This window comes from Hippopotamus amphibius, chromosome 6, assembly GCF_030028045.1.
Source record: "Hippopotamus amphibius kiboko isolate mHipAmp2 chromosome 6, mHipAmp2.hap2, whole genome shotgun sequence".
In the NCBI taxonomy this organism is placed as follows: domain Eukaryota; kingdom Metazoa; phylum Chordata; class Mammalia; order Artiodactyla; family Hippopotamidae; genus Hippopotamus; species Hippopotamus amphibius.
In genome coordinates this window covers 26452351-26479430 of record NC_080191.1, presented here as the reverse complement: position 1 = coordinate 26479430, position 27080 = coordinate 26452351, and the positions used below count along the sequence as shown (strand labels likewise).

The window sequence follows — 27080 nt, the reverse complement described above, 5'->3', positions numbered from 1 at the left end:
CACTACCCACCTGGAACACAACGGAAGCCATGCAGGTTAACTGAAATATTCTAGTGGCCACATTAAGAAAGTCAAAAGAAAAGGCAAAATTAATATTACTAACACATCCTATTTAACCTAATATATTCAAAAGTTATCATTTCCATATGTAATGAACAGAAAAATTATCAAGATATTGCCAGTCTTTTTTTAAAAAATGTCTTCAAAATCTGCAGTATATTTTATATTTACAGCACACCTCAATTTGAATTAGCCAGGTTTAAATGCGTGGACAGTGATGGTCTACATTAGTTATAAATTACGTTTGCAATCAGAAAAAAGATGTATATTTTTTTCAGCTTTATTGGAATATAGTTGATAAACAAAATTATAAAATATTTAAAGTGAACATCATGATGATGTGATATACGTATACACTGTGAAACAGCTCCTCCTATCTAGTTAATTAAACGCAGCCATCCCCTCACATACACACACACGCACACACACATATGTACATACGTATCTTCTGGTGAGAACATTTAAGTTCTACTCTCTTAACAAATTTCAATTATACAATATTGTGCTATCAGCTATAGTCACCCTGTTATACATTATACACCCTGCTATACATTAGATCCTCAGACCTTATTCACCTTTATGGCTGAAAGTTTGCACCCTTTTATCAACCTATTCCACCTAACCCCCAGCCCCCGGCAACTCCTTTCTGTTTCTATGAGTTTGACTAAAAGAGGTATATTTAAAATTAGGATTCTCTTTACTCAAGAGTCATTTTTCAAGACACTTTTCAGAAACATGTCATGGCATATGGTATGGTAGAAGGGGCCTAGGGTGTGGTGACCCGGGCTCTTGTCACTACCTAACTAGCCGTGTGACCCCAAATATTGATATAATCCCCCTTAAATTCAGTTTCCTCTTCTGTAGTTCCTTCAAGCATCAACATATCAATAGCTATGAGAGACAACGATACATCTAAGAAAACATGCAAAAGGAAACTCAAGATATCATGTGAACGTTAACAGCTTTAAAGAGGAATGCCATGTGCCCTTATTTCTATATATACCATATGACAATAATGTTTGCTTGGTTTGTTCAAGAAGAATGTACCAGCCCAAGCAGGTTCCAAAACAGCAATTGCTTTTATTTCATTTCCTCTCAGTTTCCTCCTGCGGAGTTAGCAAATTAGATGCGTAACAACATCTAATTATCAAAACTACCCAAACAAACGGTTCATAATTCTTCCCCACTGACCAAATGGAATCCAGCACGGCAGCAATAATCAAGGAATTAAGACAGAAATAAGGCAAATCCTATCATAGGTTTCCCGTTCCTTATCCTAGCCCTTAGAGCCAGATGTATTTCAGAATTCAGAATTTGGGGTATTTTAGAAAAGTAAGACAGTGCCAATGATGTACATGATGTAAGACTCCACTGAGGTCTGCAACTATTAATCAAAACATTAATATCTCTGTGTCAAATACATGGATAGTCATAGTAGGCCAAATACATAAAGATAAAATAGCCTCATGTTTAATTTAGTCTAATTTTGCTGTCAGATAAATTTAAGGTCACATTAATCAGGTACTGCCACCAAATGAGTTACAAATATCTTTTGACTTTTAAAGCTTTTCTACATTTTGCAATTATGGATGAAGGATTATGGCCTTGTACCAGGCATCATCCCTCATCTTTAAACTAAACACTACAAATGGGCTGGGCTACAGCTTAGAGATCGGGCACCATAACATCACACTGTAGCGCTGAATAGGTCCCTTTCTCTAAGACGGCAGGAAATGGCTACTGATGCCCAGAGGCCCTGTCACCACTGGGACTGTACATGTACAGCTGGAAAGAAAATGCTGGTGAACGTCTGCACTGCATGAACGACAAATTTAAGGGCAACGTTTAATTATTGGCCATTTTCATTTTTGTCTTTTCTCAATTAGACGTCATATTTGTAAACACTAGAGTTGATTCTGCATGTAAAAGAACCTCATTTATCAGAAGGTCAGATGGATAGGAACCATGGACTCTTGAGCTTGACTTTGGGGCGTATTAATTTATTGTGTAGCCCTAAGCAGGTTACTTAAATGCTTTGTGCCTCTGTTTTCAGAGTATAACAGAACCTGCCTTGTTGGGCTTATTGGAACAGTCACATGAGCCATCTACATGCTAAATCCAGAGAGCTGTACTGGGCACTAGAAAAACACTCTAAGGAGTTAGAGTTGCTGTTAGTGTTTTTGTTGACAATGACCTCTAGACCAGTAGTTCTCAGCCAGCGGTGATTTCTGCCTACCAGGAGACATGTGGAGTTGCCTGGAGACAGTTATCCCAACAAGCACACAGAGGCCAGGGAGGCTGCTATATATCCACAAAGCACAGAACAGCTCTTCACAACACATCATCCAATCCAAAATATCAGTGGTGCCAAGGCTGAGAAATCCCCCTCTAGACGCTTACTTTAGACGTGAGAAAATGTACATCAAAGAGATTAAGTAAATTTTCCAGTTAAAGTGAAGCTGGGATGAAAATGTTCATCTCCTGTTCTCAGTAGGTCTCTTTTTTTGTGGGAAGGAGAAAATGAATTCCCTCCAGAATTACAAAAGTCACTCCCAAATGCTGGCCAGGTAAAAAATGCCCTCTAGACCCCACTGTGGCTCATTGGTACTAGAGCAGAACTCAGGGTCAGCAAACTATGAGCCATGGGCCAAATCCAGCCTGTGCTTTTCTTTTTTTTTAATAATGTTTTACTGGAACACAGCCACGCTCATTCGTTCACATACATACTGTCTATGGCTGCTCTTGCACTACAAAGGCAACAGAAACTGTATGAACAGATGCAAAAGAGACCACACGGCATATAAAAGCTAACATATTTACTCTCTGGCCTTTGACAGAAAGTTTGCCAATCTCTGCTGTATTAGAAACCATTTCAAATATTCCTGATTAGTTAAAATGTGGATGATATTTTTAAATTACATACAAATAAGGTACTTTATCTGGTTCAACGTCAAGGAAAACAAAATATTCAGCAACAAATGACTGCAGCACGGCTAGGCCACTGTATTTACCTGTATTCTGTCTTCAAATAATGGTTAGCTCGTTCCAAACACGTTATTAAATCTGTCATAAATAAAGATAATTGCAATTAGCAGACTGAATGGAAGTTAGGACACTCATGCTTTAAAGATTTCTTTTAAAAGGAAACACAGTTTTTGAAAAGTATTTATTCATTATCTAGTTATCTGAGCTTTTCTGTTGAAAAATAAATAAAAAGACACTATCTCCAGGATTTCATCAGTTCCCGTCATTCTTTCCTACCATCAGTGATGGTTCTTCAGCTTTTATCCAGTGACTGATAACAGAATCTATTTCCAACAAAAACCCAACACTGGTTGGTTACTCTTTACTACACACCTACCAAGGTCACGTGTATAACCTCCCCTGGTAGGAGGAAAACAATTTCAAGAGCCAAATGTGGTTCACAGAGAAGGTTCAGGAACATTTTAATTTAACAATTTAGCTAGTGGCATCTGAGCAGCCACAGGGCCAGGTGTTTAGCAAGAACACAAAAAGCCTATCAGCTTTGATCAATGAGGACCAAGGACTTAAAAGGAGGGTGCTCTCTGGAGTAATTTATAGAAGGAACTAATACTCAGCAATGGAAACTCTAAGATACTGTGGATTTTAGTGCTTTAAGATGGACCTCGTATAGTTTCCAAAATAGTCCACATTTGCTGCAGAAGTTCTTTCTTTCCTAAATCTTTTCAGTTGTCCTTGGGAGCAACATATGCTGAGTACTGGCCATGCAGGGGTCTGCTAGGATTGCTCAGATCTGACTGGCTAAGCAGGAAATGAATGAGGTACCCCCTTCCCAGAGTACTTCTGCTGGAGGGGCCTGACAGCAGAAACTCTGGGCACCTCTGTGGCCTTGGGCAGACCCTGGGCTGCATGGAAATTACTCAGGAGTTCGAGGCCTGGATAGGAGGCCATGCTTTCCTTTCCCATTAGTGTTCATGCTCTCCTTCTCTCTCGTCCACGTGCCAGCTCGATGGGCAGAGCACTTGGTGACAGTGACTTCACCCTCCCCACACCTGTATGCTCCCATGCTGGTGCACTGGTGTGTAAGAGGGGTGTCACTGGTTAAAAAACTCGTCCCCTAAGCTAAGAAAGGGGGTGGGAGAGCTCCAGAGACCAGCCGGACCTTATAAGGGTCAGCAGGATAGCCCTAAAGATACACAATCCAGGGTTTCTAGGAAATGAGACCAACCCTCTCCCACATAAGTCAGCTGGTCAATGTAACACGTGCTGTGAAAGTATTCAGTTCAGACCTAATCCCTTACACAGACACTGTGTTCCTCTCTTCCCTCGCATCTCAAGTCTGGATCTGAAGTCACAATTCTGTCCAGAGATGGTGACCAGCAAGAGGAATTCTAAGCCAGATAAAGGTTTACAGATTTACGCTGGTCCTTCTGCTATACCTGGATGGTCACTGCTGGCATAGGTCAGCAAAAATCCCCGCCCAGAGATGTGGGATCCACTCTCAAAGCGAACAGTGACTTCATTGGTGTTCAGCAAAAGTTCTTTGGGCATAGTCATGCTTCCACAATACGGACCTAAAAACAAAGCATACTTGTGGCTCATTGCAGAATTTAGACCAGTACAAAGAACTGGTATGTACACTTTTTTCCCCTTAAAGTTCAAATTTACCAGACAGCACATGCATAAGATTATCATCTTCACCAAACTGAAATTTTGCTTCCTACTGAGACTGAGAACTAGTGACTGATTGTAAAGCTACTATGCAGACAAACCAAGGTGGGGTAAGTGGCCAACTCTAGATAAGCAATAGGCTGGAACTAGTTAACTGCGAACAACCCAAGAGGTAGGTTTCGATTTCTGTAAGAAGACGACTAACAAACAAGTCAAACATATGAGGTGGTAAAGAAAGTGATCTTTTAGGGGCCTCCTAAATTTGCTTAAAGTGTGGTTTAAATGTTCGTCTTCCAAACAAATTCATATGCTGAAACCCTAACGCCCAATGTGATAGCGTTAGGAGGCGGGGCCTTGCGAGGTGCTTGGTTTCACAAGGGCAGAGCCCTCTTGAATGGTATCGGTGCCTTTATACAGGAGGCCCCAGTGAGCGTGCTTGCCCCTTCCAGCATGTGACGACACAGAGAGATGGCTATGAACCAGGAACTGGGCCCTCACCAGCCTCCACACCACATCTGCCAGCACCGTGATCTTGAACGTCCCAGCCTCCAGACAGCGAGAAATAAATGTCTGTAGTGCATAAGCGACCCGGTCTGTGCTATTTTGCTGCAGCAGCCTGGCAAGACTAAGACAAATAGTAAAGAAAATATCACAAAAATGATATTCTAGAGAACTCCTAAATTTGCCCAAAGAAACTCACAAATTTCCTTTTTTCAAGGAAGTTCCACTACTATATAGCACAGGGAACTATAGTCAGTATTTTGTAATAACCTGTAAGGGAAAAGAATCTGGGGAAAAAAATATATGTATAACAATCATTTTGCCGTACACCTGAAAGTAATACAACATTGTGAATCAACTATACTTCAATTAAAAAAAAAAAAGTGTACATAGAGAAAAAGAAAGTTCCCGACATATTTCTCTTTCTCTTCTCTTCTCTACCACTCTTAACAGTAACTTCTGGTTAACACATATAATTTATTTTGATTTGTAAGATGAATTTCATAAGAAAGCAGAATAATTTCTAAAGGCTTTTGAAATACCACAGTGTAAATGATGCAATTAAGAGCATAACATATTGTTTCTAGAATATGTTGCTTGAAAAGCAATAGGAAGCTCTATGAACTTTCAAAAGACAAGATTAAGATTTGGAGCTTAAAAAAAAAGACCTTCCTAAGATTACTCAAGTTGAAGTTTAGTTTGTAAATCGTCATCTTGAAAGTGAAGTATGCAAGACATGGTAATTTCTCTGAAAATAGGGATTAGCAAGCAAATTTTGAAGGAAGGTATTCTTCATCAACTTTTCCCAAAATAGAACAGTACAGAAAGAGTCAACGGGCAACAACAACTACATCAGGTTAAGGGAAGCAAAAGATCACTCCAAGTCAACATGAGTGCAACGGGTCACACCAGCCAAAGCCAACATAGAGACCCAACTGCTAAAAGATGCAAAAGAAGATCGTGAACCCAACTCAACCTTCCTCTCCTGATATAAGAGATCGGCTTTCTCTTCTGTCCTGTCCGGGTGTCATATTCTGAAGATGTGACGAGATGAGAGAAATGCCGTGTGTTTACATGCCCCAAATCTCTGTTGTTCCCTATCATTAAACTATAATTAAATCCAAATAAAAAAGATCATTTCTCTCTTTAGAAACACTCATCATATATAATTACTTACATGAGTTAATACTTGCAAATTATTTAGAATGGTACCTAGGATATAAAGAGTTAAGTACCTGTTAAATAAATAAATACATTAAAACAAAAAAACAATAAATAATGCCTGTTTTCCTTTTAGACTATGTTCCATGGGGTCAGGGACTTTTTTTATCCATCACTTTATCTCAAACAGCTTGTACATGTGACAATTTTCCAAATATTGTTTGAATCAAAATGAAGTTAAATGTTCTTCTATTTGCAATAGTCAGTTTTTAAAAACTAAACATGATTATAAAGATACATAAAATATTTAATCCTGTCGTTACGAAATATCATAAAGAAATGAGCAAGAGGGGCTTCCCTGGTGGTGCAGTGGCTAAGAATCCACCTGCCAATGCACGGGACACAGGTTGGATCCCTGCTCCAGGAAGATCCCACATGCCACGGAATAACTAAGCCCGTGTGCCACAACTATTGAGCCTGCACTTTAGGGCCCGTGAGCCACAACTGTTGAGCCTATGTGCCGCAACTACTGAAGCCCACACGCCTACAGCCCGTGTTCCACAACAAGAGAAGCCACCACAGTGAGGAGCCCGCACACCACAACAAAGAGTAGCCCCTGCTTGCTGCAACTAGAGAAAGCCCGTGTGCAGCAACAAAGACCCAACACAGCCAATAAATAAATAAATAAATAAATTTTTTAAAAAAGTGAGCAAGAAAAGTGTGGAAAAACAAGAAAGGAAAGAAAATCATTAGTGTGGTAGATAGATGGATTTTTTGATCTTTAAGATTGCTCACAAACATGGAAGACAGGTAATTAACACTAAATCCATATTTGTATAATAAAGTAGAATGAGAAGCATTTTTGCAAAATTAAAGTGAGTCAAATTACTGTGTTTGACTTTTGCAACTGATTCTCAGTTTGTTTTAAATAAGTTTTAAATTCATTTGTTCTCTGCACAGGTAAGTGAGGTACTTGCTTTGCAAACCTAAGAACAAAGATGAAATAACCAGTATCTTGTTGCTATTAATAAATCAGAATATTTTTCTAATCACATTTATTTTTTCCAAGAAGAAATAACAATATACATACTCTTCTCCAAAAAGTGATGATGATACCATACCAATCTCTCCTTAAACTTCTATTGCATTCCAATGAGTTCTAACGAAAAGAGTGAGGAAAAGCAAGTCTAAAGTGATCATCAGTGAGAACTTGTTTGGAATTTTTTTTGTTGAATTATATTTGACATATAACACTGTAATTTAAAATACACGTTAAATTGATACATTTATATATGTTAATATGATTGTCATTGTAGGGTTAATTGCACCTCTGTCACATCACATAATTATCATTTCTTTTTAGCGGCTGGAATAATTAAGCTCTAGTCTCTTAGCAAGTTTGATGATTATGATACAATATCACTGTCTATATTCACTGTAGTTTGCATTCAAATCCTAGGGCTTATTTTTTCCATTGTAAGTTTGTACCCTTAAACAATATCTGTCCTATTCTCCCACCCTCCATTCCCCGGTAACTACCATTTTACTCTCTGTTTTTATGAACTTAGCTTTTTTAGATTCCACATGTAGGTGGAGATCATACAGTATCTGCCTTTTTCTGTCTGACTTATCCCACTTAGCAGTATGTGCTCAAGGTCCATCCACGTTGTTGCAAATGACAGCATGTCCTTATTTCTTGTGGTTGAATAATTGGAATTTTTTAAAAAGATTTCTATGGAGCAGTTGAAAGGAAAGGTTGCAAAATTATAAATATTTTACACAAATAGGTAAGAGTGTATGCCATCACACTAAGTTGTTGTGCAATGCATATAATTTTCTAGATCAAAACCACATAAATATAGTAAAATTCTAATTTGGTTGCATCCTCCCAAAGTCACAGTAGGCATGGTAGGTAAACATTTCTGGAAGAAGTTCAAAGAAAGAAAACGTAAACACACACACCCTTTAATCACCCTTATCCCACAGGCACCATCCTCCCCACATTCTCACTGATGTGTTGGGATAGGATATGCCCTGTCTATATAAATGCCATCATTAAAAGTTATTTGATAGGTTCATCACAGCACAGCCACCACAACAGGAGGCAGCTTTAGTCCAGGAGGGGGAACTGAGGCTGAGGACTGGCTGCTGTATCGCCTTTGGCAAAACACCCAAATTATTGCCCGCCTGAAGGTCTGACAGATAAAGATTCCTTTTCACAGACTGGAAGTTAATAACTGCATTCCTAGAGTTAAAAGGGAAAAGAGATGAAAATAGAAAAATGTGACTGGCAGGGAGATGGAAAAACAGTTAATGGGAAACCATGAAAGGATCCTGCCAGTCTGTCCTAAGCAAGGTTCTCAGTTTTCAGCCAGACTCCCTTGAGGATGATATCGTTTCTTATGAAAGCCTCTCACCACCCACGCCTGCCCGAAAGATATATTACTGTTAGTACTCCCTGTCCCAATTTTTTAAAAGGATCTACACCTGTATTTGAACATGCACAATGCCAATGTCACTGGAAACCCAAATAAGAGCTCAGAGGTGACTTCTAGCTTTGACCATGGTTATATTCTCTATCCTGTGCAGCGTTCCTGGATTAGTAAACCTGCCTCAATTCACTGTCAGACTGAACCCCCACCCTTCCTGAGTGGTTCCTAAGAACTCTAGCAGACCTAAAAGTAAGACTCACAGTCTGCATGGACGTTTGCTTCACAACTGGCAGTGCTGCGTGGTTCACAGAACTCGGACTTACTGTCTAACTCTGACCTTCCCTCTCACCTCCACCCTTGTCTGGGAAGCAGGTTCCATCTTTGTAGTCCCAGATTCCCATCAGAGTGGAAGACAGCAGAAAGGCAGTTCATCAAGTAGGCAGAAAAATCAGGAAAAATAAATCCTTCTACCTTTTGTGGGATGAAGTGAGTTACCCTGGATTGTGGGAAAAGCCATTATGATACCAAATGGAATAGCATTGTGGCATTTGGCACCAGACATGAGACCAAGAGCTAGCAGACAATGGACTGATTCCTTGGACAAAAGGAATAAAGGGCCAGGAACCCTAGGAGCTGCCTGCTTTGAGCACAGTAGGCCAGTTCCTCTCAGCACATCCTCTGTCCCATGAGCAGCTGAGAGGGGAAACCCTTTATCTTCCCACGTGTGAATAAAAGCAAACTGTCCTACAAGGAAGAATGAACTGTCTGCCTGGAGCCAGTCCTCTGGATTCTCTGGCAATCTGACAATCTGTGCAGCAATTCATCCTCCTGCTGCATTCTCCATGGCCTGTCTGCCTAAGTCTCCAGACAGTACAAGGCAACATTTCATTTAATAATTGTTCCCAGCCATTTCAGATGGGTCTATGCTTTTGATCTTGAAACTGATGACACTAAGTTATTGTTTCATCTGTGGGAGAGATGTGTTTAAAAAATGGTATGCATGCTGTTGAAAGAAACCCAAAGAGACCCTTCGTCTCCATAACCATGCTCTCAGTAGTGAAAAACAGAGATCAAATAACTAACTCTCGAGAGATTTGTCATAAATCAAATTGAACAACAACAACAAAACTCCTAAAAACCTTCATTAGCCTTATGAGTACCATCTTAAGCACACACTCAATTTCTCAGGACCGGTAAGAAGGCGCCCATGAGACGAAGTGCCGCTCCCTGGGAAAGCCACTGGCAGAGCCAGCCACACAGCGCATCAGCCAGCTGCCACGAAAGTGGCACCTGGTGTGGCCCAGATCTGGGCGCAGAGGCCTGCTGATAACACAATCTCCAGAAACGCTGACGCTGTGAACGCCATTGGACTTGTGTCCATTTTCCAGCTGTTGTTTTTTCTCTGTGCAGTCAAATGGCAGTGTTTGTCCTTGCTTGCTAATTGCAATAGGTCACTGTACAAAATCACAGAATTTTCAGGGCCAGTTTCTTTGAAAAGGAGGGAAATTAGCATAAAAAAGGGATATTCCTGGACTGTGCCATTAAAACCATAGTCACGTAAGAATGTCAGTGGTATCCCTGGAGAGTTCTGGTCTCTGGTTCCCAGACAAAAATCAGTAACAGATGATAAACGAACCAGGCATATACCTAGACAAAGGTGCGGCTTTCCTTGGGGCTACAAGACTCAGGTCAAGAAGTATCTTCACACTAGAAGCCACCTAGGCCATTACTTCTCTCCCAACAAAAGACGGCAACTTGCTGAAATGAATCACAGTGCGTCTCCAGGGAAGTGCTTGGGAAGAGGAGGAGGAGGAGCAGGCCAATACTTTTTCTCCTTGAGGCTTATGGTTATGTTCCTGAGACATCTAGCATGGAGCATTCTGGCTGATATAACCTTTTTCATAAGTTTACGGTTCTTTCTGAATTCTATCTTGGCAAAAAATAAAAGACAAGACAAAGCAAAACACACAAAAAGCGGTCCTTCTAAAGCATTTCCACGAAGTAGCCCCAGTTATAGAGGAGAATGCACTTCCGGGGTGTTTGAGACCCAAAATAACTTTCCATAAGCTAAAGATTTCTTCAAAGCCTCTTGTTTTATCTTTAAAAGTCATAGGAGTTTTGCATTCTCCATAATAGGGCTGCATATATAAAATAGAGGCTGCCAATCTTGCATTTTTCTCTATTCGGAATTTTTTAAAAAATCAGCAGACAAGGCATAATGGTTAGATCTTATTGCAATCTGCCAGATACGTACCATTCTAAACAATTATCACAGAAATCTTGTTGCCACTATGAGTCAAAATACTTAGTATTATTTCCTACTTTTCCCATTTCTCTTGTTTCTGGTGTAATATACATATTAATGGCTGCCTTCACATCCTTGTACCTCAAAGTCACTGACAATGGTTTAAAAAATACTGGGGGTGGAGGTGGAAGTACAGGAAATGTAAGAGAACAATTCTGGAACTTCCTGGCTTTTCCATAGTGCAAATCATTTAGCACAACACAACTGATGTAACTGACGACAGTTAGCTTCACTGACCATGATGTCTCCATCAACTTTTTGACTAAGAAGCATTTTTTTTTTAAACTTTAAATTCATACTAGCACTCTGCATGTGAGTGATTCCTCAGAACTCCATTTGGTTCTCAGGATACCCCTAGGGGAAGCCTGCAGAGGTTTCCATTTCTTCCAGCGAATGATGAACAAGGACCACAGCTCACTTGTTCTGCACAAGCCACGAGATCAGATGGCTTTTGTCACCCTGAGTGGGAACGGCACGGTGCTTAAGAGTGGGGTCCCCAGAGTCAAATGCCCAGACTTGAATCCCAGATCTAGTTCAGTGGTTGTAAACAAGTTACTTGACCTCTTTGAGCTTCAGTTTCCTTAAGTGTGGGTGCTAATAACAGGCCCCCTCTCACAGGGCTATTGCTATGAGGGTTAAGTGAGTAACTTTAGAGCACCAAAGCCCAGGGTGCAGCACAGGTGCACATTCCATTGTAGGCACCTTCTACACTGCTCCATGGTCTTCTCTATATAATAAGTAGTGTCCTAATATTTTAGGTAAATCAAGTCTTTCTTTAAATGTGGAGGAGATATTTACTGATAGAGGAATCTTACTGCAAATCGTCCTACAGTGTGAATAAAGACAATCAAATTGATAAGTTTACAGACTTTTAAATATAGAATGCTTGCCAAAATCAAGCCACATGCAATCAGATTCATTGAACGTTGACCATCTGCAAGTGTATGACTTCACTAAGCAACAGGGGATACGGAAAGGATGAATAACGCAAGTCCTTCCTAGGGAAACCGCCTATCTGGTAGAGAAGCCAAAATAACGTTTTCAACCTGAGGCTGGTGCACCACTGAAGGCTTAGAAAAACAGCATGAGGCTAAGAGAGGGAGTGACTGGAGCTCTCGTACATCAGAGGAGGTTCTAGGATGAGTAGCAGCGGATTTGCTTTGCCTTTACTCTGTGTGTGTGTGTGTGTGTGTGTGTGTGTGTGTGTGTGTGTGTGTGTGTGTGTGTGTGTGTGTCTGTGTTAAAAGGGGCAGAAAAGCAGGGGAAGAAAGAGAGGAAGAAGTAACATGTGGAAGAAACAACATAATCAAATGTACCGAACACGAAACTGTGTGATGTGTTTAGGAAAATGCACAGAGATGTGGAGACAGAGATGCAGCTGGAGATGCGGTGTCTGTGCACAGTGGGGAAAGAAAGAAAGAAAGAGAGAAAGAGAGAGAAAAAGAGAAAGAGAGAAAGAAAGAAAGAAAAAGAAAGAAAGAAAGAAAGAAAGAAAGAAAGAAAGAAAGAAAGAAAGAAAGAAAGAAAGAAAGAAGAGAAAGAAAGAAAGAAAGAAAGAAAGAAAGAAAGAAAGAAAGAAAGAAAGAAAGAAAGAAAGAAAGAAAGAAAGAAAAAGAAAAAGAAAAATGATTACAACAACATTTAACAAGATAACCTTAGATGGCCTGGAGGGAATGGAGACTGGTGAAAGGAGAGAGGAGAAAATTGGGAAGCTCTTTCCATAAGAAATATTGATAGATACAAAGATGTTAACTGGTGGTGGCAGTGAAAATAAAAAGCCAAACTGAATGCACTATGGGCTTAGGGAGCATGGGTTCCCTGCTCATCTCATGAAGCTGGATGGAGAAAATCTGTCCATGAAGCTTTTTCTGGCTCAGGGAACTCCTGCCACAGGCTTGGACTGATGTGGGCAAATGCAGGTCACCAGGAGCGCACCAGGAGGGGGAGGGCGGGGTGTGCTGCCGCAGCTCAGCCTCTGCCGGGTGGAAGGAGAGTGCTCGGGGTGTGGACAGGGACCAGCGTGTTCTCTGCTCTTAGACACCTTACACAAAGAATAAACTGTGTACAAAACCGCTGAGGAGGCAGAGGGGGTGGAAAGAGAGAGGAAGGGCAAGAGGAGGGGGAGGAGAGAGGGCGTGACAGTGGCTCACATTTACTGAATGCTTATTATGTGCCAGACATCATTCTTTTATGTTATATATTCATGTGCCCCAGTCACCCATAGGTGGTGGATACCGTTCTTTTGCTCATTTTAAAGATGGGGATACGGAGACAGAGGAAGTCAAGTCATTTGCTCAAGGTCAAGTAATTAAAACATGACCGGTAAGGCAGAAATCTGGAGCCAGGCAGTCTAATTCCAGAGTCTGCACGCGTAAGCCCAAGTGAAAACTCTACACAGAAACAGACATGTTCATCTCAATCCATGCTGAAGGTCAGCCTGGTTTTATTGATCCACAGGGACCTGGGTGGGGAAGTCTATGAAACTCCATTAGAACAAGGTCCTTTGAGATCCCGAGGAACCAGTATGTGGTTCCCACCAAGATTCCTCCAGCAGGTGCTTCAGGGGGTCTAGGAGCAGCCCTAAACTCTACCCACTGGGGAAAGATCAACTTTCATGGAAAACGGGGACCTCATCAATCTTCTTGAAATATCAGAAAACAGAAATGATAATTTCTCTGGGATTCCCACAAACAGTGATGGCAGAAACAAACCTGTGGGTGAAGTCTTTGTGGTCAGCAACACTGGAAATGGAACTTAACCAGTGAAGGTTACAGGGTCCCTAGAAAGTTTTCAAGTTGAGAATAATGATCTTCAGTATGAATTCACAGACTCCCCTCTTCAGTGTCATAAATAAAACCACGTGAGACCTTCCATATTTTAAACGTAGGTATACTTGTATGACACCATGCCTGAATCAGCACCCGCTCTTCCAAGTTCAAGATATTTTAATATTTTATATAACTAACCTCTTATTATTTTATATCATGAATATAAAAGGGAGGAGACTGAGAATCAGTACCAAAGCAGCATTCTGCCCTTTACTACACAACAACTAGATGCTTCATGATCTTGACCGGATTCTAGACCAGAAAAGGGACATTAGTGTTTCTTTTAAAGGGAGTCTCTGGGGACTTCCCTGGTGGCACAGTGGTTAAGAATCCGCCCGCCAATGCAGGGGGCATGCGTTCGATCCCTGCTCAAGGAAAATCCCACATGCCACAGAGCAAATAAGCCTGTGTGCCACAACTACTGAGCCTGTGCTCTAGAGCCCGTGCTCCACAAGAGAAGCCACGACAATGAGGAGCCCGTGCACCACAACGAAGAGTAGACCCTGCTCGCCGCAACTAAAGAAGGCCCGTGTGTAGCAAGGAAGACCCAACACACCCAATAAATAAGTAAATAAGTAAATTTATTAAATAAATAAAGGGAGTCTCTGTTACTTTGGTCTCAAATGAAAATGCACAATTCTTAGCTATAGTGAAAACAATCTCTGCTAAGCAACATATGATACTTCTTAAAGATTTTTTTGGCCAGGATATTAGTACACATGATCTTAAAAATCAGTATATAGGTTTTATATCCCCCAAATTTGTAAGTTTAAAAGTTTACGTTTAAAAATATCTTAAAAATCTTATTTTGTCCTTAAACAACATATATTCTAAAGTAAGGTTGATATAGTTTATCAACTTTGCTGCATCCTGTTTCAAGGGTGTTTTAAAAGGGAGAGTCAGTGTCTTCACTCAGCCACAGATATATAAGTACATTCTTCTAGCTGATGTTTGAATCTGAAATATCAGCCATCGTTATAATACGTGACAAACAGAAGAATAATAACCCCATCTTGTTTGCATCAGGTCTCTTAACAATCAGTGAGGTCAGATGCATATTTTGCTTGATCACTGTGAAAACTGGTGTGGGTCACACTTGTTTACAGTATTATACATTTTGCTACCAATGAAAGCACCCAAAGCATATGAACCAAACATTTAAAACAAAATCGGCATGGGGGTGGGGGGGGCGCGGGGGCAGTGGTGAACCATTACAGATGAACTGCATGATGATTCAAACTGTACCACTTCAGCAGATTCACAGTGCTTAATGCAATCACATTCCAACTGTGTCCACTCTTGGCAGAGCTTACAAACAGGGATGCCAGAAGACATTATTCTTTTTCAAAACATTAAGTTCATATTTAAAAGTCTGATAGTGTTGGGTCTTAAAATCTCTTGGCAATGGGTTTTAGCAATGAATTGAAAAAAGAACTGAGCTGGGTAAACCAAAACTATTCAGCTGTTTCAGCCACACGTGTACCCTTTAGAGCCCTGTACACTGGAATTGCAGGCGGTATTCCAGAGCGTATGTTCCCCCACGGGTGCACTGCAGGGGGCACGTCCCTCCACTGCCAGCCCAGGCCACGGTGCTGCGGATCCCTGGGACCCTCCCTCCACAGCCCTGCAGCCACACTGGCTGCAGGGCGGCCTCCCCCACTCCAGGGAGCTGGGCAACAGTCCCACAGCAGCGCCACCCGCTGAGCTCCCAAAGGCCAACAAAGTGCTCCTGCCTCTTCCTCCTCCTCTGCTGCACTCCTCCAGGAGGTCCAAACTCACCAGGGGACTATGGAACTAAATTAAAATTTAGGTTTAAAGTTAGTGGTTTTTTAACACTTATTTAAAATCAAGAAACGTGTTTATTCAAGAAAAAACTAGAGAGAGAAGACAGAACAATACCCAGAGTTGAACCTTCTAAAGCCCTCCTTCTAACATTTTGCTACAGTTATGTTCTTACTTTATTCATAGGCTTTTTTCTATTATTGAAACATTACAGTGTATTCATATTTTACCTAACACGATATCCTAAGCAGCTTTCTATGTTAACAGTCTTTTCAACAAGTAGCTGTTTAATATTGCAAGTAAGTATTACATGTTTTACTAACCTGGTTCCTCACCATTGAACTTGCTGATTCACTTTTAAAATCATTTATTCACAGAGTATCTACTACATTCAAGTCAAGTTACTGGATTAAATATTGTAAGTACACATAGATGAAAAATGGCTCCTCCCAGAATGCTCTTCAAAACTACAAAAGACACAAATATATATATATATATGCAACATACACACACATGCATGTGTATGCCTCCTATACAGGGCCCTAAGCCACTTAATTCCTTTAAAATATGCTTACAGGATTGAAATATTCTAATTTCCTTTCCATGTATTCCTTTTATTGCTAATTTCTGTTATTCTTGTCTGTTGGATTTTCCTTCACATAACTAGTCAAGGAATCTTTCAAGTAGCCTCAAAAGAAAGAAATTCTAAGCATGGTTAAATATTTTATCTTAAGAACATCCCCAACCCAAAATGTTAACTACACCTGTGTTTTAGGCAAAATTGCTGGATGATGTAATGCTGGGCTGGACCACCTGGGAAGGGTGATAATGCACTGAGGTTTTCCCTGGGTGTTGGAGCTGGGAGAGGAAGAGACATCTGGAAACAGATGTCTTGGAACCACAGATACATATATATAAATTTTCCTTTCAGCCCTTAACTAGCTTTGTGATCTTCAGCATGTTACTAAAAAACAAACAAACAAACAAACAAACAAACAAAAAAACCTCACCGTGCCTCAGTTTCCCTATTTGTAAAAAGGCGTTTATAATACTTACCTTGCAGGGTGGATGTAAGGATTCCAGAAAATCTAAGTGAGGCCACACTTGTGCCTGACATACGAGTATGTTTATTTCTATAATGAGCACATATTTTGTTTTTAAAAGACATATAACTATGTAGGGGAAAATTTAAAAAGTGAATTTGCTGGGCTTTACTGAAATGAATTGCAATTCATTACTCACTCCCTAGTAAAGAGTCTAATCTTGAAAATTCAAGAAGCTAGAAATGTGAACTAAAGCTCCCTTAGGCCAAGCATGATCACCCTGTAACCCACCTCCTGAAATAGTTAATTCCAGGCTTTTCCTCCTTTTTGTCTGTTTGTGAACATACATCAAAGAGGATGGAGTAAATGCCCTGGTGTGGGACATCCACATCCAATCTCCAATCCTGTTTCAGCACGACTGGCTCCCCTTTCTAGTTCTCCCCTCAGCTTCTGAGCTGAGAGAGACCCAAAGCAACAGAGGTGATTACGCAGCTGCTCTGACAGCAGGTGGAATTCACTGCTCATCTTCTGGGACAGCGGATGCCTCCCCCAAGAAACTCACGTGGAAAAGCCGTCTCTGGCCCTGCAGCACTTTCCCTTGCTTTTTACACGGGAGCTCTGACACTCAATGCCCTCCTCCCATTCTGAAGGAAACTTCCTGGCTAATGAGGGATTCCCTGAAGAGTGACTTCATAAATTAACACACACTTGATTCCCAGAACTAACAGAACAGTAAGTGTTCCCAGGGGCCTTAAGCATCCCCGGAATTCTCATTTTTCCCAGTTGAGTCAAACGAGTTAAAAAGTTGCAACTAATTATACGAAATCAACCATCTTTACTCTGTCATAGTAATTCAACCATCATTAAAATACAGTAATATTCCCAGGGATTAAAAAAAATTCTTAGGTTTTTTTCTCCACGGGGGCTAGATAAGTGTAGACCCCTGGACAGTCTCAGGGCTAGTCTGGGCTTCCACGCTGGGAGGAGTGAGGAAGCTCTGGGTGCAGACGTAAAGACAGCCTTGAAAGCTGTGTGTTTGAGAGATATTACCTACAGAAATAGCAGGCGGACAGGGTTTTGTTTAAATTCTGTATCATTTTTGCAGATGTATGCTCAGAGAATTTCAGGAAGTCTCTAATCTCAGGACAATCTGTATATAAGTTCTGTCTTTGTTTTTTAATTGTCTAAACCCAAGTTGTTTCCTTGGGCTAAGGATTGAGGGTCACTGTTAATGGTGATTTCAGACACCAGTGTGCTAACAGCACACCCCAAACTACAAACAGCTTAATTTCAAAAGGTTACTCTGAAAACTGTCCTTTGCACTTGCTGTTCCCCTACCCAGAAAAGTCACCCCAGACATACGTGTACAGTCCCTTCACTCACTCCATTTGGGTCTCTGCTCAAATGTTTTCTTATTGGAGAAGCCTTGCTGATTATCCCACCTGAACACAAACGCACCCAGAACCAGACTTAATATCACCTTAGGAGGACTTATTTTTCTTACTCCTTATTTTTCTTTCTCACTACCTCTCCTATTATAGATGCATTTGTTTATTTGTTTTCCACGCGCCCCTCCACCAATGCAAGCACCATGAAAGGAGGAACTTTGTTTTTTCACTGCTATATCCCACCCAGTCCTTCACAGAGTACTTGAACACAAGAGCACTGTTAATAAATATTCGTCACACGAATGAATGAACTGCAGATGTTTTAGCCAAATGCCATATATCTCCAATTTCTTTCTGGCAAGATATAAACTCAAACTAAGCTCCTGAGACCCACACAAGGCCAACACTAACATGTCCTCAGATGTCTTTGCTGCAGCTTATGAAACAAATGCATCCATGTGAGCTACCCCCAGAGTCCACAATGAGCAAGGTTCTCTTCTGATTTTCCCCGGCTGTAACACCAATGAACACACCGCTCGCCTCCTCCCTACATCCCGAAGTTCCCCACGCTCGCAGAAACCCAGGTCTTACCATATTGATCTGAAGAGCTAGTGAACAGAAGGTAGTCAGAAGCACAGGTCTGGGATTCAATATCCAAATCTCCCAACCTCAGAATCAACCTCTTGCCCTTGGGTACTGTGATTGTCTTTTCACAAACAGTGTGGTTAGGGTAAGTCCCTGGATAATTCTTAGATGTCATGGTGCCACTGTCCTTATAGGTCACTATGTGCCCACAGCCATCATCTGTTAAAGCAAAAAGAATACAAAAAGTGAAATTAATTTTTACTGAGGATTGAGAAAGTCCAGTACAATCTTCACCTTATGTATTTTATTCCTTCTATGGAGAGAGGGGGAAAAGCTAAAAAAAAAAAAAGAAAAGAAAAAAAAAGGATTGAATTATTAAACAGTATTTATTATTCCAGGTTACTTCATCTCTTGTTTCTCAGTTTAATCTTCTGAACATTACTGATCAAAATGTTTCCTGTATTAGCACGGTAAGCCCTTTGCAAACACATCATTTAATCAAATCACTTTTGCTAATCATCTATTCACCTGCCCATCCACACGTGCACAGTGGGCCCTTGGCATTCGCAGATTTGCCATTCGCGGTTTTATCTCTTAGCAAGCCAGTGCCATGAAATAATTTGCAACTGAGAAAATACTGCTACTCATTTCAGGGGTGGTTGTCCTGACTATATGGGCTCATGTACGCAAAATGCTCCTGGAAGACTCTGAGGCTTATGCTGAGAGGACCTTGTGTGATAGCCTGTCATTCAACTGGGTACTAACAATCAGCCAATACTCATGTCTCAGTTAATAACAGTCACAGGTTTGAAGCTTCCTGAGGGACTCAGGCTGTATGATGAGCGTCAAGGATCTACTGTCTCAAGTGCTTGCCGCCTGCCAGACGTGGCGTTGCTGGAGACACATAAAAGCAGCAACGGCTGCTCAGGACTCAGAGTGAATGGGAGAGTCCCTTGTTCAGGTAACTACAATCCCAGGTGCCCCTGCTGCCGCAGGAACTTACAGTGCCAAAGAGGGCAGGAGAGAATCTATTCCAGTGACTTCTCACTACTTCGGAAAAACAAGGAATTCTCTTCAGACTTCTGAATCGAGAAGTTAATCAATTGACCAACAAGTTGCTCCAGTAGATTAAAGTGACCACATTAATCACGCAAACATTTAACAGCAGGCACCACTGGGTGGGCCGCAAGGTTAGGAACAAACATTGCATTCAAAGTACAAAACACCTGTGGTTAGGGCAGCTTCACAGAAACAAAGCCAGAATTTTTGCCCTTTGCCAGAGGGAGAAAAAGCTCCCTTGGAGTTGGAGAAGCTCTCTGAGGTGGTAATAGAAGGTATCCCAGAGCCTCCCATGGACAAGCCCCAACTTGGGCATCGTGGGAATCGGAAGCCCAAGGCAGTCTTCTTCCTTCCCCAGGCTAGTCCCTGCTAGAGGACCGTCTGGGGTCTTCCTTTATTCCACTTCCTTCTTGCCCTGAGGCTTGCAGCCCAAATGACAGGGGGGCCTAGCTCAAATCAGGGGTGGGGAGAACTGCAGACTCTATCCCGAATCAGCAGTCAAGCTCTAGGGAAGGACCTGCCCATTATGCAGAAACTCTCACAAGATTCCAAGCAGGGAGGCTGGATTGGGGGAGGGTTTACCTAAAGCAGCAATGAGGTGGTACCAGAGGGAAATGGAGATAGACAGCTAAGATAAAACTACTCTGAAACCTGGAGGTCCAGGCAGAAGTTGTGGAATTTATACAGTAGGCAATAGGGGCCCACAGAGGTTTTTGAGAAGGGAGATGATGAAAGATGTATTAGAAAAAGATTCCATACAGGAACTAGAATGCAGGAGAATCTGCCTCAGAAGAGGAGTAGGAGGGCTGGGAATGGGGTGGCTGGAGTGGAAAGGGAAAGAAAAACAGGGGGAATTTCACAAGAAAAAAATCAACAGACTCAGGTTTCAGCTAATTATAGTGGGAAAGATGAGGAGGAAAAAAAAAACACAACAGTGAGTCAGAGATGATTGGAACACTGAGGCTAATAGGACAGAAAGGGAAGCCCAGAGGACAAGCAGGTTTAGGGACAAAGGTTGTAAGCTTGGTTCTTAAGTTTGAGGTGATAGCTATATTTCTTGAGTTCTCCAGCAGTAAGTACAAAATTGTTGAGAATTAAATGATAATTATCCCAGAGTAACGCATATGGTGCAGAGGCACATAAAGGTTTTAATTTAAATTTAGAATTATTTACCTGCTCTTAAAGACTTTAGCAAAAAAAAATTCCAATGGACAATTTCTTTTGGAAACTGGAAGACAGGGCAATCATAGCAGCAGATGTTCTCACAGGGTGAGTGACACGGGGGCCGCCCCTTTAAAGGAGACAAATGCCCTAGCTCCCCACCAGGTCCTGTAACTCATTTCTGTGACTTGTCCCACCTTAGGAGGATAAAACAACATTAGGGTAACTGGTGTACAATTATGCATGTAAATATACACATAACTAACCCTCTCTAAGCCACCAAGATATCACTGGTCACACATTTAAATGTCTCTTTTCTTAGTACTATGAAATTCTGCTTTTATAAAAGAAAGTGAAATCTTTTCCTAGAAAACATCACTAAATATGTTTTAAAATAAGGCTCAATTACAGGTGAACCAGCCTACACATGATTATTGTATTCTAAATTTTAAGTGACATGTCATGACAAAGGAAAATCCCAGGGTGTCATTTTTATTCAAGCCTGTAATTATGCTTCTTTACAATGCCTTCTACTCGAAAGCCCAAAAGGAAACTCATTTCACCCAGTGACACTGGCAGAATGGGAACAGGCTGAAGACTTCAACACTCCCATCATTACTTTACTTGGGGGATCTGTGCCTCCTCGGAAAAGTTTCCCTTGTCCATTAACTATTGAACGAAACTAGGTCTTTGTTCTGCCAAAAAAACCTGAAAGGAACTGCTGAGTCCTAATTTATTAAAAAGCAAACAGTCACCAGATGTTGCAATTTCACTCCTGCCTATGGAAGACTATTTATGGAGTTTTCTGTGGCAAGCACCAATATAATAAACTTATTCCATGCATATTAATGACATCAGGAGTTTTCAACCTACTCTTTCCACAGTTTTGATGACTTCAAAGGACTAGATATAATTAACAATACTATAGTATATAATTAGAAGTTGCTAGGAGAGTAGATCTTAGATGTTCTCACCACAAAAAGGAAACAGTAATTATGTGAGGTGATAGCAGTGTCAGTGAACACTACAGTGTTAAATACCTTTGAAATATATAAATGTATAAAACCAACGCATTGTCGATTTAAACCCACACAATGTCACATGTCAATTATATCTCAAAAGAGTTGAGAGAGAAAAGGAACTAGAAATATGCCAAAGGGCAAAGGGAAAATGCCTAGGGAGAAAAAATGCCTATGGTATCATATATTGAATAAGGCAGATGCATACAAATAAAAACAACAGAGAAGCACTATTTCCATGACCTCATCCTAACACTCTTGTAGCTTAACTCAGAGCCCAAATCTAATTAAGAACCACTGACAAGGAAGAGGACAAGAGTTATTTAAAAATCTACCAGTTTACGTTCCATATGTAATGTATCAACATCAACATTGTGGTTGTGATATTATACTATAGCTTTGCAAGATGCTATCACAGGGGAATCTAGGTAAAGATACCCAACATCTCTCTGTATTATTTCTTACAACTGCATGTGATCTATGATTATCTAATAAAAAATTTAATAAGTAATTGAAAAAAATCTGTCAGTCTGGTTAAGTTTTGCTAGCAGGTGGTGAAAATGAAGGCACTTTTTCTATTTTACACTTTTTTATACTATTTGGATTTTGTGATCCTGTATGCTCTTCTACTTATTTTTAATTAAAGAATATATACAAGCTTGCATTTAAAAGATCACCATGAAAAAAAGTTTTAAAAAATAAAAGATCACCATGAAATGACAACCAATAAAGGAGGCCACTTTTATTCTAAAATCTCTTTGAACTAAATCCATTAACCAAGTTCTCACATTTGTCTAAGGAGCATGGGCTCTTGAGTCTGAGTTCATAATATATGCCCTAGTTTACAGATGAGAAAACAAGATGCATATGGACTTTCCTTAAGGCTATTCAACCAGTGGTGGATCTCAGAGGACAATTCCAAGACGACCTAGTTCTAGGATTTTAAAAACACTTTTGTCTCACCTCTTTATTTGATTTTGTAATGTGTATTTGTGCTTAATTTTGGAAAACCACCTGCACTGCTGCCCTACCAGACCTCTTTTCAGATACTGTCACAACATCTGTCTATTAAAATGAGCAGCTCCCTAAGATATAGCTTATTTGGCAATGGTCACAAATACGTGGAAAACCGTTGGGTAGAAGGTTGAGGAAGAATTCTGAAATGAAAGGATCAAGCAGGTGACCATCTAAACCCACTGATGGGTCTCAGCACGATGAAGAAAGAAAATCAGATATTACAAGTCTCCTGATAGGATAAAATGTGCTCTACATACCAACAGCTATGAAATACTCTTGCCAAAAAGCAAAACATGTGAATCAATAATTGACTCTGAATCTCACCAAGGCTTTACGTCTAACTTCAGGCTATAGGAAACATAGTGGGTAGAAACACAAGTGTACTGACACCATGAGGAAGTCATTAGCAGAATCCAGGCTGTGACAGTCTAGGTGCAACTGACCCAATTTTTTCAACAATGAATTGTATAAAGAAATGTTTTTAAAAGTGTTTATTTTAGATTAAAGGTAACAAGCACCACAACAACCATGTAAATCTTATTTGGACCATGCTTTGAAAAACCAACCTTACAAAACCATTTTTAAAAGATAACTGGGGGCAATCTACAGATTCAATGCAATCCCTATCAAATTACCAATGGCATTTTTCACAGAACTGGAACAAAAAATTTTTTAATTTGTATGGAAACACAAAAGACTCCGAATAGCCAAAACAATCCTGAGAAAGAAGTACAGAGCTGGAGAAATAATGAGCCCTGACTTCAGACTATACTGCAAAGCTACAGTAATCAAAACAGTATGGTACTGGTACAAAAACAGACACATAGATTAATGGAATAGGATAGAAAGCCCAGAAATAAACCCACACACTTATGGTCAATTAATCTATGACAAAGGAGGCAAGAATATACATTGGCGAAAAGACAGTCTCTTCAATAAGCGGTGCTGGGAAAACTGGACAGCTACATGTAAAATAATGAAATTAGAAACATTCTCTAACACCACATACAAAAACAAACTCAAAATGGATTAAAGACCTAAATGTAAGACCACTCTTAGAGGAAAACAGAGGTAGAACCTTCTTTGACACAAATCACTTTTTTTTTGATCCATCTCCTACAGTAATGGAAACAAAAGCAAAAATAAACAAATAGTACCCAATTAAACCTAAAAGCTTTTGCACAGCAAAGGAGACCATCAACAAAATGAAAAGACAACCTATGGAAAAGGAGAAAATATTTGCAAATGATGTGACCTACAAGGGTTTAATTTCCAAAACATACAATCAGCTTATACAGTTCAATATCCAAAAATGAAAACAAAACAAACAAAAAACCCCATCAAAAAATGGGCAGAAGACCTCAACAGACACTTCTCCAAAGACATATAGATGGCCAACAGGCACATGAAAAGATGCTCAACTTCACTAATTATTAGAGAAATACAAATCAAAACTACAACTGGTACCACCTCACACCAGTCAGAATGGCCATCATTAAAAAGTCTACAAATAGTAAATGCTGGAGAGAGTGTGGAGAGAAGGGAATGCTGCTACACTGTTGGTGGGAATGTAAACTGGTACAGCCACTATGGACAAGAGTATGGAGATTCCTTTAAAAACTAAAAATAGAGTTACCACATGATCCAACAATCCCAGTTCTGGGCATATATCCTGAAAAGACAGGAATCCTAGTTCAAAAAGATACATGCACCCCAATATTCATAGCAGCACTATTTATAATAACCAAGACATGGAAGCAACCTAAATATCCATCAACATTTATATATATTTTATATATATATATATAAAATGAAATATCACTAGCCATAAAAAATAATGAAATAATGCCATTTGCAGCAACATGGATGGACCTAGAGATTACCATACTAAGTAAGTCAGATAAAGACAAATACCATATATCACTTATATGTGGAATCTAAAAAAAAAATGATATAAATGAACTTACAATACAGAAATAAACTCACAAACAGAAGAAAAACTTATGGTTAGCATAGGGGAAAGTGGCGGTGGGGGATAAATTAGTGGTTTGGGATTAACACAGTACTATATACAAAATGGATAAACAAGGACCTACTGTATAGCACAGGGAATCATATTCAATATCCTGTAATAACCTATAATGGAAAAGAATCTGAAAAAGAATATATATATATACACAACTGAATCACTTTACTGTGCACCTCAAACATTGTAAATCAACTATACTACAATAAAAAAAAAGTTGGATTTTCAAATGCAAAATATTTATATTAGTAAATACTGAAACTAATTTACAAAAAGATAATTGGGGTATTAAATTATACCAGGGGAGTATTATTCACTTTTTTAGGTGTGATAATGGTATTGAGGTTATGCGAGAAAATGGTTTCTTTTAGGGATGCCTACTGACATATTTAGGACTGAAATGACATGATGATGGCATGAGGTCTGAGATGTGTCATAAAACACTTCAGCAAAAAAGGGAGAGAGGAAAATAAATGAAAAAGATGGGGAAATGTTGATGGTTACCCTAGCTGGATGATGATGGTTCATACGTTTTTTGAGTTTTTTGTTTGTTTTTCAATTAAAATGGAAGTAAAGGTCAACCTTGAAGGGAAAAAAATACAGTCTTGGTTTTACCATTAAGCTCCACACGGTGTTGGGAGGACTCAGGGGCAGTGAGCGGCGGCAGTGCAGTAGCGGAAGGGGAAAGGGACTCTGAACGGCCACCACCTGCCATCAAGGGGTGAACGTGACAAGAAGGGGTAAGGTGGAAGCTGGCCACAGGGAATCTGTCTACTCTTCAAAAGTGGCTACCATACAGCGTTTATCTTCTTCTTCCTTTGAACTGTAATTTAATTGCCAAAGCACATGATGACTAACTGTGTATCATTTCCTCCTCTCCACAGGCTGAAAGCTTTTCCCCCGTGGGATATTTGAAGGGTCCACGAGGGGCCTGCATCCTGGAGTTTGCGCGGAGCCATAGCTGGTTTGTGAGACTGACCCACCACCTCTCAAAATAACTTACAGAAATAAAACTGGATGGATGAAGCTTAGATTTTGGAAAAAGCTACAAGTACTCCTTCATGTTTTATAAGTCCTCAGGTGATCTCCACCCCAAATGTAAGCATTTTAATTCTGAGTATTTGGAAACAATCTAAATTAGAAGAGTCGGACTATGATATCTCCAAGCAAACTGGCATTAAGGAAATGTTAAGGCCATGTTTTAGAAAACTATTTAATTTTTGAAATAAAATATAGACCCCCATACATACATAGATGTGAAGGAAAAAAGGTTTAAAGTGTATATTTTTATGGGTGGTATCAGAGTTGATTTCCATTTTATTTATATTTGTTTGCTGAATTTCTACACTATGAATACATCATATATAAACCAGAAAAATAATTAAAACTACCAAATCCACCAAATGTTCTTTGTAGCATTAAAGGCTACTTTCAGCATTGGTCTTAAGGTACACAGATGGGAAGAAGTCTCTGTAAACCAACATACACAAACTGGCATTAAAAACTTACTTAACAAACAGCTTGGAACTTAGTATAATGTAGTTCCCATTTGAAGAAGCTCACAGTCAAGGGGAGAGAGAGGTAAGCTAAAAAGCAATTTCTGAGAGTACAGTGACAGGTCCAATGGACTCAATATCTGTTCTCCAAATGCCTAAAATGAACGGCTATGCCTCTATTTTTCAGACTTTAACATCAGCTATTTAGGAAGTATGGATATACAAGGTATTTTCTAAATAAGCTTAAAACAAATCCCAGATGCTTGTCTACACGAGTCAACCATTTATTTAGTCTACTCTAATTCCAGCCACTAAGAAAGGAAAACAATAACTTCCTTAAAAGACTATTTCCCTTTGATAAGAAGTCACATTCCATTAACAGCAAAGTGAAATTAAGATATATCTGATATGGACTAAGTTCTTAATACTACAAAGAATAATTTAGGCTTTCAGTTTTTTTTAACTGAATTGCACTTGTTGGAAAATTATTTGGATGAAGTGAAATACCTAGTGCAAAAAATACCTTTAAGATTAATTATTAACTAGTCCACAGAACAAAAGAGG

General features: G+C 39.9%; 1 protein-coding gene across 3 annotated transcripts in view; it reads right to left on the bottom strand.

The window, feature by feature from the left end:
* The window catches only part of DCBLD1 (discoidin, CUB and LCCL domain containing 1), a 63002-nt gene that overhangs the window by 22108 nt on the left and 13814 nt on the right, over positions 1-27080 (bottom strand). For 2 of the 3 annotated variants that reach the window (XM_057740076.1, XM_057740078.1), the window contains exons 2-4: positions 18745-18957; positions 4482-4616; positions 3072-3123 (exon numbers count right to left, since the gene is read on the bottom strand). In XM_057740076.1, coding sequence (XP_057596059.1) covers positions 3072-3123; positions 4482-4616; positions 18745-18957 — 400 coding nt within the window. The remainder of the gene's footprint in view (positions 1-3071; positions 3124-4481; positions 4617-18744; positions 18958-27080) is intronic. The other variant, XM_057740077.1, reaches the window with a different exon arrangement.